Source organism: Pezoporus occidentalis, unplaced genomic scaffold (assembly GCF_034315485.1).
Source record: "Pezoporus occidentalis ecotype Australia unplaced genomic scaffold, CSIRO_AGI_Poc_V1 ctg175, whole genome shotgun sequence".
NCBI classification, from domain to species: Eukaryota; Metazoa; Chordata; class Aves; order Psittaciformes; family Psittacidae; genus Pezoporus; species Pezoporus occidentalis.
In genome coordinates, this window is record NW_026913586.1 from 1,684,738 (window position 1) to 1,701,924 (window position 17,187).

The 17,187-nt window shown below is 44.4% G+C and overlaps 1 protein-coding gene across 1 annotated transcript in view; it reads left to right on the top strand.

Moving 5' to 3' along the window:
* The first annotated feature begins 38 nt into the window (after positions 1–38).
* Positions 39–17,187, top strand: part of IFT172 (intraflagellar transport 172) — a 34,341-nt gene continuing 17,192 nt past the window's right edge. The window contains exons 1-19 of the mRNA XM_062614402.1: positions 39–140; positions 248–391; positions 491–603; positions 1,155–1,194; positions 3,860–3,925; positions 4,299–4,378; positions 5,834–5,921; positions 6,549–6,763; positions 6,859–6,982; positions 8,023–8,118; positions 8,724–8,885; positions 10,429–10,482; positions 10,992–11,095; positions 11,766–11,851; positions 12,345–12,457; positions 14,878–15,045; positions 15,380–15,516; positions 16,298–16,405; positions 16,880–16,964. Of these exons, the coding sequence (XP_062470386.1) occupies positions 102–140; positions 248–391; positions 491–603; positions 1,155–1,194; positions 3,860–3,925; positions 4,299–4,378; positions 5,834–5,921; positions 6,549–6,763; positions 6,859–6,982; positions 8,023–8,118; positions 8,724–8,885; positions 10,429–10,482; positions 10,992–11,095; positions 11,766–11,851; positions 12,345–12,457; positions 14,878–15,045; positions 15,380–15,516; positions 16,298–16,405; positions 16,880–16,964 (2,022 nt within the window). The 5' untranslated portion in view covers positions 39–101. The remainder of the gene's footprint in view (positions 141–247; positions 392–490; positions 604–1,154; positions 1,195–3,859; positions 3,926–4,298; positions 4,379–5,833; positions 5,922–6,548; positions 6,764–6,858; positions 6,983–8,022; positions 8,119–8,723; positions 8,886–10,428; positions 10,483–10,991; positions 11,096–11,765; positions 11,852–12,344; positions 12,458–14,877; positions 15,046–15,379; positions 15,517–16,297; positions 16,406–16,879; positions 16,965–17,187) is intronic.

The following is a 17,187-nucleotide window of genomic DNA, read 5'->3' on the forward strand; positions in this document are numbered from 1 at the left end:
GGGCAACGCGGGGAGGAGCGAAGTCGTCCCTGCGGCGGCTCAAGCCCGTCCTGAGCCGGATCCCGATCCCAATCCCGACCCCGGGCCCGGAGTTGGGGGCTATGCAGCTGCGGCACGAGCGGACCCTGCTGGTCCCGCAGGTTGGGCCGGGCGGGGAGCGGGGAGGACGGGACGGGACGGGACGGGACGGGACGGGACGGATCGTCCCCCGGGCAGTGGAGTTGCTGATGCTGTGTGTGCCCCGCAGGACGGGACCGCGCGGGTGAGCTGTATGGCCTGGTCGGCCAGCGGAGCCCGATTCGCAGTGTGCACCGCGGACCGGGTGGTGCTGCTGTACGACGAGCACGGCGAGCGGCGAGACAAGTTCTCCACCAAGCCCTTGGACGCCAAGGTGAGGGCCCGGCGGGGCCTGCTGCAGCTCCTGCGGGCCGGGCGGTGCGCTTGGTGGGCGGCAGCCTTCCCCTGCGGTCACTCTGCTGTTTTCCCACAGTACGGCAGGAAAAGCTACGTGGTCAAAGGCATGGCCTTCTCCCCGGACTCCACCAAAATCGCCATTGGGCAAACAGACAACGTTGTCTACGTGTACAGGATTGGAGAGGAGTGGTAAGTCTGGCGGTGAAGTGTCCAGCGCCCACTTGGAGGGGGCAACGCTCTCCTTCCCACCATGCTGTTGCTTTCTGGGTGTTGATACAACACACATCAGAGTCCTGGTCTGGTCCTTGGATGATGCGCATCGTGGTGTTCATCATCTAACCTGCAGGGAGTCACTTAGATGTTTCTGTGGTCAGCAGCAGGTGGGATTTCCCTGAGCACAGCTCTTGTGGAACTCTGTGCAAGCATGCTCCAGCTGAACTTCTGTGGGCTTCTGAGTAAAGCCTGTCCCCTGTTCCATAGATGTGGCACATGCCTGCCTCACTTCAGCCTCATTTGCTGGTGTGTGTTGTGCTAAAGGCACGTCAGAATTTTGGAAGCTCATAAGTTGTTTTTTTTTGAATTTTTTTTTTTCTGCCAAAAGATGGCTTGTAATAGTGTACAAAACTTTTATGGGCTGTGTTTGGTAATAGTAAAACAAACTGAATACAATAGTAGGGTAACCAGAATGGGCAGTATCACTACCTTCACAGGTAGTAATGTTTGTCTACCTTTTTCTGCAGGGGTGACAAGAAGGTGATATGCAACAAGTTCATCCAAACGGTGAGATCCAGACTCCTGTTTAACTCCGTTTCCTCCAGCATATGTAGGGTAGACAACTAGAGGCCTCTCTTTTCACACTCGAACTGGCAAAACTATCAGTGGTGTTTGATCTCCAAAAGATACAGGTAGATCCAAAGACAATCTGTGTTTTTAGGCACATATTAGTTGCCAAGCTTCAGAGGCCTCCTAATGACTGGGTGTAAACAGTAATTAATTGTTGAATAATCAATGCAATCAATTACAAAACTCTGGGGGCTACTTTAGGCACCAGGAGACAGAATGTCTTAAGGAAGTTGAAAGGGAAAAACAGGAGAAACTGCGAGCCCTACTGTTTTGCACAGGTTGGCAACTCTAAGCCCCAGGATTCCTTATTAAACAAAACATGAGGTGTGTGGAGTTCAGTCACACTGCACAGTTTCTGCATGTTTGGCCTCAGGTTTGTAATTTCACTTAGGTCATTTCCTTGCCTTTCGTTGCATTCTGCTGCTCTAGCTTTTTCTGCATGTGTCAGAGAGCAGTCTGCTCATTAGATCTGCGACAAGGATTATCCTGAGGCTGATGTATCTATGAAGGGCAAAGGTGTTGTAAATTCCTTGCTCAAAAAGCCATCTGTATGAGAAAACACAGTGCACTGACTTACTTACTTCTTTTACCTTCAGGAGAAAATGTCCAGCAGCTGCCCTAGGCTTTCCAGCCAGTTGCCATCACACTGTGACACCCACTTGCTCTGTGTCACTAGAGGAGCTTTCTGCTAGGTTGGCCCCTGAAGTAGCCAGTACCAGTTTGGGGGAATCACCCTCCTGGGCCAAATCCGCAGAAGAGAGAGGCAGAACTCCTTCTGGGGGAGTTGTTGGAGTTTCTGTGCCAGTCTTTCTCAAGCTGCCTCTCAGGTGAAAGGCAGCATCAACCTCTCAGGCTCTCCTTTGCTGCAGTACCTGGCTAACAGCCTGGTGCGAGGCTGCTTGCCTCTCACAAGCTTAAATGCTGTGCACAGCATTCATCCAGTTTTTTGTATTTTTAATGTAGTCATTCTCTTTTCTTTCATTCTTTCATTTTCCCCATTCCTCTCTGCCATTTCTATCATAATAAATCCTTTATTTTTTCTAATGCTATATGTGTGGGGTTTTTGCCAGTGTCCAGTTTTCTCCTGTAACTAAATACTGTTATTTACAAATTTTTTATGTGTTCAGTCAAGATGAGAGATAATTCATTGAGACCTTTTCCTCTCCTGCCATTTTAAAAACCTCTTAAGCACTTTTCCACATCTTATGAGTACAGTCTCACTATTCAGCTTTGCTGGCAAACAAGGCATCCTGCTAAAGGGTCAGGTTGAGTATGTACAAGTTTGACTTCTATGAACTAGTAGCTGAGTGCATTACCACTTTGTGAGGCTGTTTCTAAGCTACTGGGCTGCTTGTGGTTGTGATAGATTGAAAATAAGAGTCTGGCAGATAAGGAGGGAAGCATCCTATAAAGATGCTGGGGACTGTAGTGATAGGACGAGGGGTAACAGGTTAAAACTTAAACAGGGGAAGTTTAGATTGGATGTAATGAAGAAGTTCTTTACTGTAAGGGTGATGAGGTACTGGAATGGGTTGCCCAGGGAAGTTGTGAATGCTCCATCCCTGATGGTGTTCAAGGCCAGGTTGGACGAGGCCTTGGGTGACATGATTTAGTGTGAGGTGTCCCTGCCCATGACAGGGAGGTTGGAACTTGATGATCTTAAGGTCCTTTCCAAGGCTAACTGTTCTATGAGTCTATGAAATATATGGCTGTGTGGGAAACAGGGGTAATAAAAAATGGGTCTTGGTCATTGGTTGGACATAGAAATTATGAGCAGCTTAGGTATCCAGAGACATTTTGGTGTCTGCTTGTAGCTGTGTTTGCTGATGTGAATGGTAAGAGTGCAGGATACAAAGTGAGATGAATAAATGAGAGTGTATATATGTCTAAAGCAGGCCCAGATGCTTAAAAAGGAGCAGATGAGCCAGTGAAGCTAGTGCTAGTGGCATAGTTCCAAACACCAAACACCAGCCTTCTTATTGACTGAAGTTCTTCAGTTCAAATGCGGAGTGGTTTCATTAATTCTCTTGGCCCTCTGTTACATTTGGGTTTTGTGATCAGCTTTATTTATCTTGACCCCCACCTCAGATTTTGACAATACCTTTGGTTTGGATTTAATGAACCTGCTTCTACCTGACCTACTTGGTAGCATCTGATAACCATCTTGCTCGTAAATTAGAAAGAGACTGTTTCTGATTCATCAAATGAAGGTCCAATGTACCAGTATTCTCATATCTATCACAGAAGCAGGCAGAATCAAGTTATTTTTGTTTTATACATTTTGTTGAAAAAAAAATCATCTTTTAAAATAGCCACACATCTCATCAATAAGTAATTCTTCAACAAGAGCATCCATACTGAACACATTTGGTATAACTCTGATGCCCTGTTTTCGCCCTTTGAACCTGTTTCTTCACCTCAGCTCACTATTATCCAATCTAAGCTTCAGCATGGAAGGCTTCAATCCTACTTTAAAGTCTGTCCAAAAAGGTCTTTTTTGGTGTGAGTGGTCTTACTGTTCCTGAGCTGTCTTGTGTAGCAATGGGGCAAGAAAGTAAGTAAAGTGGAGCTCTTATCTCTCTTTTTACCTCCTCCTTGGCAGAGTGCTGTGACCTGCTTATCGTGGCCAGCGGAGAATATCATTGTCTTTGGTCTTGCCGAAGGAAAGGTAGAGAATCTTGTTATTTGCCTGGTTTTCTTTTCCATGCAGGAGCTGCCAGGGCTTGCAAGCACCCGGGCTGTAGGGTAGGAGCCATTACTATGTGGCACTGGGCATGGAATTACACAACTGACTTTTTTGTTCTGGTTTCCAGTTAGTCCTTGAAGGCTCTGCTGGATCATTTGGTTCATTTCCCAGCCCTTTCTAGATATGTGGAAGTGTACTCCCAGCTTTTCCATTCCTTCTTCAAACTACCAGAATGCAATGAGCTTCCTGTGATTGCTGGTGCTGGTCATGGACTGGGAAACCTATGGGGATGTTACACTGGGGGAAATCCACATTTTGCAGACAGAAGCAACATTGATCAGATTCTCTTTCTTAGGTTCGTTTAGCAAATACAAAGAACAACAAGTCTTCTACCATTTATGGGACAGATTCCTATGTGGTCTCGCTAACTTCCAAGTGAGTATAGCATTGCTTTAGCCTACACTGCTTTGGCTCAGTCTCCTACCCACTGTTGGCCCTGGCATAACTGGTGGCAGTATGGGAGGTTGCCATAGTGTCTTTCTGCTCATCAAGATAATAAAATAACATGCTTTCCAGAAGGAAATCCTTCTTAAAATCTGATACCTGGCTGTGCCAGACTGACCCATGCAGTTTGGTTATCCCTCAAACACATTTCAGGACACAAGTCCCCATGAGATTACTTATATACATTGATTTATCTAATCCAGTACTTTATAAAGATTAAATTTGTCAATTTCATCTGGCTAACTACTAACATTAGTCAAGTTTAAGGGCCAAAGAAAAGTAAAAATACTCTGCCAGCTGAAACTGTGACAGGGCTGTAATTAGGAAAATAACGATAAAGTGCAGTTTTAAATTATTTTAATTAAGATTTAATTTTAGCTACTTTAGTCTCATCTACCTAAAAAAAGGTATGTGATGGTCCTAGCAGTGGGATTTTCATTAAATGGTCTCATTCGGGGTTTTGAGTGCTAAACAAATTAGAAAAACCTAAAGCTAGTCCAGGACTTTTGACTTCCTGCTGCTGAGAAATCCCTTCAAAATCTGCCTGTCTTTGCCTCTGTTCCAGAAGGTTCCTATTTCCTCTCTGTCCTCCTTTCTTTCCATGCCCCCCTCTTTCCCTACCTCTCTTCCCTGTCTGCCCTCCTCTCATTCTCCCCCAGTCGCAACTCCCCCTTTTATTTCTAAACACAACTGATGCTGTTATTGATATGTATCAATAACAAATCTGGGACTGCGGTCAACAGAGGACACATGTATGATTCCTGGATTGTTAAAGTGTTCATAAAATTTGTATTCTGTACTTGAATCATCATTAAGAAGTGTTCTTTCTGGACACATTGCATTAGTCCTGTTTCTTCTTCCTTGCTCTCTTCTCTCTGCTTCTGCCAAGAAGTACATGAGACATTAATGCTACAAATAATGGACTTAAGCCTGGAGTGTTTGTCCAGATGTTTTTTCCTCTAAATTGTGTTGCTTTGGGGGATTCCTGGCATCACAATGTCCAGCCTCACTTCTGTAGCAGTTCCAATGCAAGGGTTGTTTGATACACCTTGCTATCAGAAGTTGAATGCATAGTCATTCCACTTAGGGATACTTAGCTGCTTCTGTGCATTTTAGTAATACAGAAAGTTGTTTATTGTAATTTTACATGATGAAGATACTTTACTGGTCACTCTCCTTTCCATCCTCCGTACTTTTGTGGGGTTTTTTTTACAGACACTGATACAGGTACTGGATATTCTTGTGCTAATCATGCAGCTTTTCTTTGATGAAGGCTCCTTTGATGAGGAACATCAGTGATCACCCTTGCTCCTCTGGACAGGAATATGAAAGTTAAGGTGCAAGTCTTACTGCATAATTGCATCATCTTGTCTGTGTTTTTTGCAGTGTGTCAGGGAAAGGAATCCTGTCTGGCCATGCAGATGGAACCATAGTACGCTTCTTCTTTGATGATGAAGGCTCAGGCGAATCACAGGTATCAAAACTCCTTTTTCAGTGAGCAAAATTCCTGTTTGCACAGCCTAGTCACCAGCTCAAGAGCTCCGTAAAGGAATCAGGCTGTGGAGAGAGGGCAGATCTGAGGAGGAGCTACAGTCTGTGCTTGCTAGCACAGGTGTTATGGAGCATTGATGAAGACAGACCAGTAACTAGATACTTAATAAAGATGAGTGTGATCGTAAGAGAGGAAGTTATGAGAACAGTCTCTATGCTTTGAGCTGTGGTGAAGGGAATGTTATTCTCATTCAGATATTTTCTTTCCAGCTGAAGCAGTTTGAGCATGTCTGCTCTCTACCATGATATGCTGAAACCACATATACACTCTACTATGTTAAGAGCCCATCCCAGTCTAGTTAATGGTACTGGTCTTCTTACGGGTATCAGGAATCTTCTCTTCCGGTTAAATGAATGGGATAGTTGATACATCTCTCAGTTCTGGTTTCTGTATATCTTCCTAGATTGGGTCAGGCAAAGCGACTCCCATGAACTGGACTTTACTGGTCCATGAAGGGCCTCATACTGGTCTTGCAATAGCTGAACACAGAGGCCGTTTCAGGGCTAGAGCCATTCACGTTTTCAGGATGTTCTTTCTTTTCTATTGTAGGGTAAGTTGGTGATGCATCCCTGTCCTCCTTATGCCCTCGCCTGGGCTTCCAGTAGCATTGTGGCTGCAGGCTGTGATAAGAAGATTGTAGCTTATGGGAAGGAGGGCAACGTGATTCAAACCTTTGACTATACCCAGGACTCATCAGAGAAGGAATTCACCACAGCAGCTGCCAGTCCTGGTGGCCAATCTGTTGTCATTGGCAGCTATGATAGGTATGGTGCTGATGGCAAAGTCTCCCCTTTATAGTGCTCTCGTCTTCAGACATAGACAGTACTTCCTGTCTCTGCTTTCTCATCTGTTCTCACAGGTTAAGGGTATTGAACTGGAGCCCACGCCGCAGTGCCTGGGAGGAAGGCAAACCCAAAGAAATAGCTCACCTCTACACCATCACAGCTTTAGCGTGGAAGAGGGATGGTTCACGCATCTGTGTGGTTTGTATCATCAGTCAGCAACCCTGAGCCCCTGAGTCACACATCAGAGACAGTCTCATGTGTCTCACATCACTCAAAGTGATGTGATACAGGGAGGGCTTATGAGAGTGGTCACGCCATCACCTAGGTGTGAGATGCAAGGCTGAGACCTTGTGCAAGGGACACTGCTGCAGTCAGATGTACAGTGTGCAGTGTATGAAGCTGTAAAATATAATGGCATGGATGATTGTGCAATGGCTCATTGGCAGCAGCAGTCCTCCTTTTTCACAGAAGCATTATAAGGTCAGCATAGCTTCTCTCATGCTCATGTTTATGTGCTATATTTCGGTTGAGAGTTGTCTTTCTTCTATTTTCAGCCATTGGGTCTTGATCTTTCTTTCTCTATAAATCTGATTAATTATTTAAAGCTAATTAATTATTTACATTAATCTTTCTGCAAATTTTCTGTATTAAGTTGAATAGCTCTTTAAAGCACTTAAATGATTGTTGAAGGTTGCTACTTACAACTTTTCTTTAATAAGTTTTGCATCTTTTTATGTTCAACAATCAAAAATCCTTGACATATTTTCAGACAGAATTAATTGAACATGTGAACAAATACTTGCAGACAAGGGGAAGGAGCTAATGGATAGGAGATTGGTGAAAAGAATGGTGATGTTATAAAGAAAAAGATAAAGGTGGAATGATTTTGCTGAAAGGTAGGAGAGATTGGAAAGCTGGGATTGGGAGAAGTGGTAAACAGAAAGATAATGGGGAAGATGAGGATAAAGGTGATTTTTAACCCTTCCTCTCCTTCTGCCATGTACATGCCAGTATTTGGTAAGCTTTGTTTCTCTGAGAATTTCTCACTCTTGGTGTTCTCTCAAGAAAGTCAAGACAGAACTGGTCCTCAGGCATCTGGCAGCTTGAGCTGTGTTCCCCAGAGCAGCCAGGACCTGTGGATTTCTGTCTCACCTTTGATCCTCTTCATGTAAGTAGGGTCTGGAATATCTCTCTTTAGCAGAATTCACTGACTGTGTACAATGTGTTTGTTTCCCCAGGGCACTCTGTGTGGAGGAGTTGAACAATTTGACTTCTGCCTTCGCAGAAGCATTTACAAAAATAAATTTGAAATGACGTATGTGGGACCAAGCCAGGTAAGAGAATATCCAGTGAGGTCATGTCCCTTGATGAAAATGGGATGCTTGATAAAACTAGACATGTTTGGAGTTCTGCAGCCATGGTTTGTTCGTATCAATTTGTTGGAAAAGGCATAGGGTATATTCCAGGGACAGGGTCAAGCCTGGGTGGAAATTGGCTAGAAACAAAGACAATGGAGTTTATTTCCTGGCTTGTGAATTTGTGTGGGATACCTCCATGCCAAATGTAGGTTCCTTAAGTTGTTTAATTTCAGCCAACTTCATTCAAAATCAGGTAGTAAGGATGAGCTAGCAGTCTAGGCACTCCTCTGTCGTGAGAGGAAAGAGCAGGACTCTTGGATGGTGGCTCCTCCTCAGGGGCCTGAGTAGTCCTTCAGCTGGGCTAGGAACTTCTAAATGGCAGAAGTGAGAATCCCACACTTCTACTACACTTGTCATCCCATAAAAAGGAATGGTAAAGTTTCTTTAAAAAGCAGAGTGAAATGATGTGAGGAGACTTCTAAATACCCAAGTATCATCAATTGCATAATCTTCCGTGGGGCAAGAAGTCTGTGTTCTTCCTCTGTGCATGGCCTCATGTTGCTTTTTCTGACTTTCTCTAGGTAATTGTGAAGAACCTTTCAACAGGAACTCGAGTTGTGCTGAAATCCCAGTATGGCTATGAGATTGATGAGGTGAAGATCTTAGGGAAAGACAGATATCTGGTGGCCCATACCTCAGACACATTACTGCTGGGTGACATCAGCTCCAACAAGCTCAGTGAGGTACTGGAAAATCTGTGGCATTTCTTGAGTGTCAAATGCTTAACTTTGTAACTCAAAGGATGTGTTGTCTGCTTGGAACAATACATCTATTTTCAAAGAATCATAGAATAGTATAGAAGGGACCTTGGGAGGTCTCTTATCAAGCTTGCTACCCAAAGGAAAGTCAATATGAAATTTGAATATCATTGCTCAGATTCCGCAGTCTCTCTGTCCCCAGTTCCAATGCTTTTATACCCTCATGAGGAAAGCTTTTTTGCCAAGTCTTGTTGTAATTGTTGTTTTTATTTATGACTGTTTCTCACCCTTTCATTGTACATCTGCCAAAAGAAAAGCCTGGCATCACCTTAGAGATCTCTTAAGCCTTCCCTTCTCCAGGTTGAAGAAGCCAAAAAAAAACCCTGGAAACAAACAAACCAACCCAAAACCAAACCAACCAAAAAACATCCATGACTTCAGTACCACAGCTTATGCCAATGTAATTTCTGGTACCAAACAATTCATACAAAGCTTTCCATACCCTGAGTCTCACAATGCACTGAGTGCTGAGCCTATGTGCCAAGCCTGGAGAAAATGGGCAGTCGGTTAGTACCTGATAAAAGTATTATATAGGTTTCAGAATGTATTTGCTCTGTTCACACAGGCATTACATACTTTTAATCAGTCTAATGGTGTGCTAATCAGCGTAGCTGGGAGCAGGAGCTCCTGACTACAGATCTGAGTTGGAGGACACTGATACTTGGTAATCCATCTGAAAATCTGGCCAGACTAAATCTCCCAGGTTTCTCTACATCGTACTGCACAGAGGAGTTTTTTCTTTCAGTTGCAAGGATACGCTCACTTTTTATAAAGAATAAGTTTGAGGAGTCCATTTACCATCTTTCTGTCTCACTGGAGTTTGTTGAAGTAGTGACAGCTCTTGCTCAAGGAGGGAAGACAACAGTTGCAGTCTTGGCTTTCAGTTTTATGCCTCTCTGACCACTTGCCTGTTGTCATCACAGTAACTGTTGTATTATCCAGTGCTCTTCTCAAATCAGTTAGTGCTCCACTGGCAATATGCTGATCAGTCATTGCTAACATGATGCCAAAAAAGAATGGTTTCAGCTACATGAGGTGGGCAGATTCTGCCCCCACAAATGGTATAACTGATTCTGTGAAGATTAGTTGATGGAAATGGGCTGTTGGGGGTGCTTTTCATAATAAAGTTTGTCTGAGGAAGGTGGAGAAGTGCCTGTGAAAGGATAGGCTAGAGGGAATACATTGGTCACATGAAGGTCTCTTGTCCAGAAGGCAGTAAGATACTACATAAAGAGAACAGGAGTCTGAAGCAGAGGTTAAAAAAAGGAGAGGGAAGTGAGGAATTTATAAGCTGTGAATGACTGAACAGCAGTGTTGACAGCTGAAGTGCTGGAACATGACTCCTTCTGCACTATAATTCTTCCTATCTGCTGTGGGAATTGAGTGCAGGACAGTGGACCACAATGCCTGCAGCCCTGCACGAGTTGTCAGCCTGGCATTTTGCTCACTCCATGCCCTTGCTTTGTAGGTAGCCTGGCAAGGATCTGGAGGCAATGAGAAGTTCTCCTTCGACACTGAGAGTGTAAGTTGGATGGGACTAGGTGTTACTCATGAATGGTGAGTAAAGCTGGTGTGCACCAGCAGAAAAAGTGTCATCTGCACTTCTGGAATACCCTGTTTCTCAACACTTTCCTGGATTTACCCTCCCCATGCAGATCCTCATCTGCTTCCTCCCCATACTTGCCTTTTCCACATGCCACGTACAGAACAAACTCAGTGCGTGGACTGTCAAGTTATATAAATCATAACCCTACAGGAGAGAGGAGCAATAAAAGAACAACAGCCAGAGAGGATGTTAGAGGTACAGGATCATAGCTTAGCTCCTGCAGGACTGATAGGCCCAGAACTAAAGTCCCTAACCCTAATGAAAAGCTATCAGTCACAGGAAGAAGCCAGGGACAATTCCTTACTCATCTCAGGGGTTCTGAGTTTAGACTTGCGTGCAGCAGCGTTCTTTTCTGCACACCTCACTGGTAGGTATATGTGCTTACATGGATGTTCTGTAAATGTGTGTTCCCTTCTCACCTTCAGGTCTGCATGATCTTTAACAGTGGCGAACTGACACTGGTGGAATATGGAAGCAATGACATCCTGGGGTCTGTCCGCACAGAATTTATGAGCCCTCACCTTATCAGGTAAGTGGTACATTTGCCTGTGCAGCCAGTTCAAGCGTTTTGTGAGGCTGACCTCAGATATATGCACTTGAAAGTGTCCGACTCTGTAGAACACAGCCCCTAGAAACTTGGACCTGAGTAATCTGCTTCTGACAGTGACCAATGGTGGGGTTTAATTGCTCAGTTACACTTAATGGTTGTAAAGTTTTAGAAGGACAAGAGTCCATTTTCCTCTGATACATGCTTATTGAAGCCTGACTTGGCTATTGCTGAAGAGGGACCTCTTGTGCATATAGAAGCATCTCTGCATCAAGCTAGTCCGTGTACAGCGTTATCAGGGAATCAAGATGCCAGCAGGACCTCCTCTGTCCCTCTGAAATACCATACTCCATTTTCTGATTCAAGAGAAGGCAGGATCATGCATTGGTCAGAGGTGGAAGTAGCATAACTGATTTGCTACTGGGGACCCTGGTTCCAGAGGGGCAGCTTCCAGAATGGAGCCATGAATCCAAAAGTTTTGTTCTCACTTGAGGAAGCTATAGGTATTGTGCAAGCGTCAGAGGTCAGAGAACTGCAGGAGGCCCCATGTGCTTGGGGAAACTGCAGGTAAATCTAGTAGGGACTGTGTTATTCAATCCTGTGAATTTAAAGAGTAATAAAGGTAACAGTCATCATTGCCTTCAAATAATAGTGTCCGTATCAATGAGAGACAGCAGAGAGGCGTGGAGGAGAACAAGCGACTGGCTTATCTGATAGACATCAAGACTATAGCAACAGGTGAATATAAACCTCCCTCCCCAGTATTTGTCAGCCTTCTTGATTCCTTTGCATTTTCTGTGCCAAGCAGCATATCCCTGCAGGTCTTCTTTGTATTCACTCTACCAAGCAGCAGATTCCCGGAGGCCCCTTTTGCTTTACCTCTGCCTGGCTGCAGACAGCTAAAGACCAGCCTGTCTTACTTTTGGCAGGTTGGCTGCCTGGTGTGGACACAGCTGTGGGGTGGCTGTGTGTGTCCTGGACCTGAGATTCTGTGCAGTTCAATATGATGATGATATTGCTGCCTGCATTGCCTGTGATCTGTGCATGCTAACAGAACAGTGGAAGGAATTACTGCTGTTGATAAGGCAACAAGATAAAATGTCACTGGAGTTTGTAGGGGGTCCTGCCCTAATTAGGTCCCAGGCATCTGATCCCCACAAGACAGCATTGAATATTCAGCACTTTGAGACATATTTTGTGCTTACACCATTTCCTCTCTTTCCTTCCCAAGTGGACCTTGTTGGTGGCTACAACACTGGCACCATCAGCCATGACAGCAAGATTGATTGGCTGGAGCTGAATGAAACAGGCCACAAACTGCTCTTCAGGGACAAGAAGATGAGGGTGAGGCAGGCACACCTGGGGGAGTGTGGCAATATGGCATGCCCGGGGAGAGGTAAAGACAGATAGATACACCTGAATGGAGGGATGGAGGTGAAAAACACATTTGAAATACTCATGATTTTTTGACCACTTCTTTGAGAAAGATAGACCATATTCAGATTACATGTACTGGCAGCATTTCATGTTTGTCTTGAATCACAGCTAATCCTGAAGTTAATTACTAGACATCTTGCTTCATCTCATCACACTTGAAAATGAAAATCATAGGCTCTTCTGCTGTGAGATGGAGACAAGTGGGTTAACCTCAGGATGTTGCACTTGAACATGTGCATATAAAACAGGTGTTCTTTGCAACAGCTTGGCTTACGTCTGTAAGATGAACTCTCTAATTCTTTAAAACAGCATAGTCACAACCAGATAGCTTGTTTGGTATGGTCCTTGGCTTGTGCTGATTCCCAGACCATGCTGAATGTTGTCTGAGAGAGTATTAGTATGTCCAGGACAAAACTGTGCTCAGAATCACGGTAATGGTTTCTTTCACACTACAGATTACAATGTGTAGGTACTCACCTCACATCCTGGCAATGTTAGGTTTAATTGTACAGATACAGATGAAGAAGCTCACTGCAGCAGGCAAGATACATTTATCAAATGTATTGCAGTTCCACTCAGTTCACTATCAAGTCTTCTTCACTGTTATGAATGTAAGGCTCCTTGACTGCTTGAGTTCATTTGCTCCTCTTGTTTCAAGAGCATCCTGAGAAGAGAACGACATTCTTGACAATGGTGCAATTCACATCAGAATCTCTACACAGGTGTCCCAGATGCTGTGGCAGCCCCCAGCTACAGCACTGGAGCTCATCACAGGATGTTTTTAATTGCTCCAGAGTTCAGATTCCATTGGGAACTGTCAGTCTGCAGTAGCATATTTGCACTTTGGTTGTACCTCTTTCCTTAGTCCAAGGATGGGTGAAGTATTATTATCATACATGCCTATATGTTAAAATCCCTGAGAACTTTCTCAGCCTCATCTCAGAAGAAACTCTGAATTCACACCTCACATTTCAGGCAGGAACCCCAGGCTTCTTCAGTGAGCTGCTCATCCTTTGTAATTTTTAGGTTGTAGGGGATGCAAAGATATCTTCTTGCTTCGGAATACAGATCTCCAATTAATTGCCTGTCTGCTTGTTACCGCTCACACACAGGCTGGTTCATTGCTGTCAAGCTTACCAGCTAGCAGCTAGAGTGCTGAACTTTGTAGTGGAAGATTGCAGTGTATGTATCTGCCACCTCACAAACTCTTTACCACAAAGGAGCGTGCTGGAGGTAGCCTTTCTTGCATAAGCACTGTAGTTCTGATTCTGGGTCATCACAGAACAAGGACTCCTAGAATTACTTTTGTTATTCCAGCTGAAACAGGTTTCTATTTGTAAGTGATAGGTACATTTCCACAAAGCTGTATTTTCCTATCATGTGAGAAGAGAGAACTTTCCCAGCAATATTTCTTCTTATATTTATTTCTGAAGTCTTTTTCAGTTTATCTTTGGGTCCTTTAATTTACTGTCTCAACAAGAGACGTTGGCATCATCAAGATTGCTGTTGCTTCTTCTGGCTCCTTTTTAGGCTTCTCAAGAGGCCACAAGGACAGCTTCTTCACTAAATATTGCCACCAGCCTAAGTCAGACAGTACCATGATTCTCCTGAGCTCTGTCTGTACATGTTTCTCCAGCCAGTTTGGTATAGACTAAAATGGATTTTCTTGTTCTTTTTTGACTGTAAGTCATAAGACTCCTACAAGTCTTTCCTTTTTCTCACCTTTGCTAGGTGAGGACCATTATGACAAGGAGCAGAGACAGTCTAGGACTTTTAAGTTACAAGACATTACACATCTTTATTATGGCATGTGTCAAGTTATACCTTCCAGATTGTCAGTTTTGTTTCAGGGCAGTGTATTCTACAAACACCCTCTCACCTTATTGGCAGCAGTTCTTGCAATAGTACTCTACCTAGGATGCACAGTTCAGCCCACAACTGCTGAGGAAGACCATTCTTGGTCTCCCTCTTAGTTTGCTTGAAGGGCTTAAGAGACCATTCTCCTGTTCCAGCTCTGCAACTGAGAGGGAACTGAAGAAGCACAAAGCATATTCTGGTTTATATACGTACTTGCCTAGCAGTAAGGAAGGCAGGATCTGAGCATGCTGCTTAAAATACTGCAAGGGTTAAAAAAGGACATAAGTCTTGCATAGTAATGTGTGTAAATAACAGTGTAGGAGTTCAGGCTACATGTGTTGGAATAATTATGATACCTAGTGGGTAATATGTTTAGAGATGCTTGCTCAGATGTTCTTACGATGTTCATGTGAGCTAGCAGTCCAGATATGAGCCCAGCTGATCCTTTGTCTCCTCTTCCCCCTCTCTAGTTGCATCTCTATGACATTGAAAGCAGCACCAAGACTACCATTTTGAACTATTGCTCCTATGTGCAGTGGGTCCCAGGCAGTGATGTGGTGGTGGCTCAGAACAGAAACAGCCTCTGCATTTGGTATAACATTGATGCTCCAGAGCGAGTCACCATGTTTCCTCTGAAGGTAAAACTCTGGAGACTTGGATTATCTCCAGCAGTTTCTATTACTTCCTGCTCACGTGTGTGGGAATAGTCAGGGTGGTATTGCAGAAAGGAGACAAGGAGACCAAAGGGAACTGCTAGTTTCTTCTGGACAAAATATGAGCTCATCTGTCAACTTTGTGACAGGTACTTCTGGCAGAAGATGGACATAGTTAACATGGCAAAGAGCTGCTCAGTGTGAGCTCATTCAGCAGAACCTGAAATGAGCAGAGCTGATGTAGTGCTGTCCTCACATCTCTGCTACTCTGCATACTTTAGGAGGACATGGGAATGTTGATAGCTGGCTCTTCTTCCAGGGGGATATTGTAGACTTGGAACGGCATAATGGAAAGACTGAAGTGATAGTTTCTGAAGGGGTGAACACTGTGTCCTACACCCTGGATGAAGGCCTCATAGAGTTTGGAACTGCCATTGATGATGGGGATTATCACAGGTAAGTGCTAAATAGACCACATGGTGATGGCAGGTAGCCCACTTCACGTAACAGACATTTAAGAGTCAGCAATCCAATTACAGCAGCACAGCTTTCCATACAGAGTTCAAATTCAGGCTCTGAGCATGATGTTGGTGCCAAGTCTGGTTATAATGTGCAGCAGAGTCCTTCAGGAGTTCCACTTTTTCATCCTCACAGCTCTGTGGTTTCAAACTCAGTGGCACAAGAAACTGGCCACTGTGGTCCCAGTGACACTGACAGAAATTCACTGAAGGCAGTTTTCACTTAACTGCAGTGAATAAGTGTGTCTTCCATAGCAGCCAGATGTGAAGTGGTACTCAGATGCTTTTACTGCTGCCCCTCCAGGGATGGTGCATGGAAACATTCAGGAGCTGTGCAGGGTAAAAACTGCTTGAAGCAGTCATGGTAGACACCTGGGCACTGCTGACATAGGGCTTTAAAATTGACCAGCAAATAAAATTCACATCTTCATAGAACTGTTACCACTTGAGAGACTTCTTTGCACCAGGGACTTGCTTCAGACACAACACTTTGGACTTGCCCCACACTGCCTCTAAGTAGCCCAGGCGGGGATGACCTAGATCTCTGAATTTTTACCTGGTATGTCAGGCCCTGTGTTAAACAATCCTTTTCACAACTGGTCACACCCAAATTGCTTTGTTTTCAGTGTAACTCTTGTTAGGAAGCTCCTGTCTCAACATAGGACTTTCTTCAGAGAGCTCTTCTGTTACTGAAAGTCTGCAAATCTCTCTATCTCAAGGGCTACAGCATTTTTGGAGACACTGGAAATGTCTGCAGAGGCTGAGGCCATGTGGAAGACTCTAAGCAGACTGGCTTTGGAAGCTAGACAGCTGCACATTGCAAAGAGGTACAAAAAGAAGCTATAACATCTTTAAGGCTTAAACACTCTCTTTGCTGAATCTCTCAGAGAAGCCATTGTCCTGGAATATTCACTGCACTGGAGAATTAAGTGTTCTACTTTCAGGCAAGGTCTTTGCCCTTTCATCCTAGATGGTAATGCTAGAACTGAGGTCAGGAAGACATTGCTCTGTAGCATAAATTTTTGCTCATGGCAACCAAAAGCAGTATATAGCAAGGCTTCAGGGACCTGGCAGACATGGACAAGCTCAGTGCATCTCTGAAGCCTGGGGAAGTGAAGCAGGAGCCCTCGTCATTTATGTGGCTTCTAGAGGGCACATATTGGCAAAATCCTTCTCTTGAAGCAGGGCTACCCCACCTCTCCAGCTTGCAGAGCTCGGTCTGCTGCCCAGGTTCTGATTTTCTTCTCTGGGATCAAAAGTGGGCAACAAAACCCACTTACTGACTGCTTTGCTCTTTCCAGGTGCTTTGCAGCTCTGGGCAACATGGCAAAGGCTCAGTTTCTGCATGAAACCAGTATCATTGCTGACCAGGCAGCTCAAGAGCATGTAAGTCAAACTTTTTCTGCTGTGCAGGGCAGCTGCTTTCCTTTTCCTTGCATACACAATTGTCTTCTGTGTCCATGCTCATCAGTATCCTGCTACAGACCAGTACTTGGTTGTGTAGAAACTGTTTACATAATTCTTCATCCGTACCTGCCAGGTCCCTCTTCTGGCTAGTCATTCCGTACTGCTCCTGTCTTGTCACTTCTGTGATTCTCAACTGTCTTCT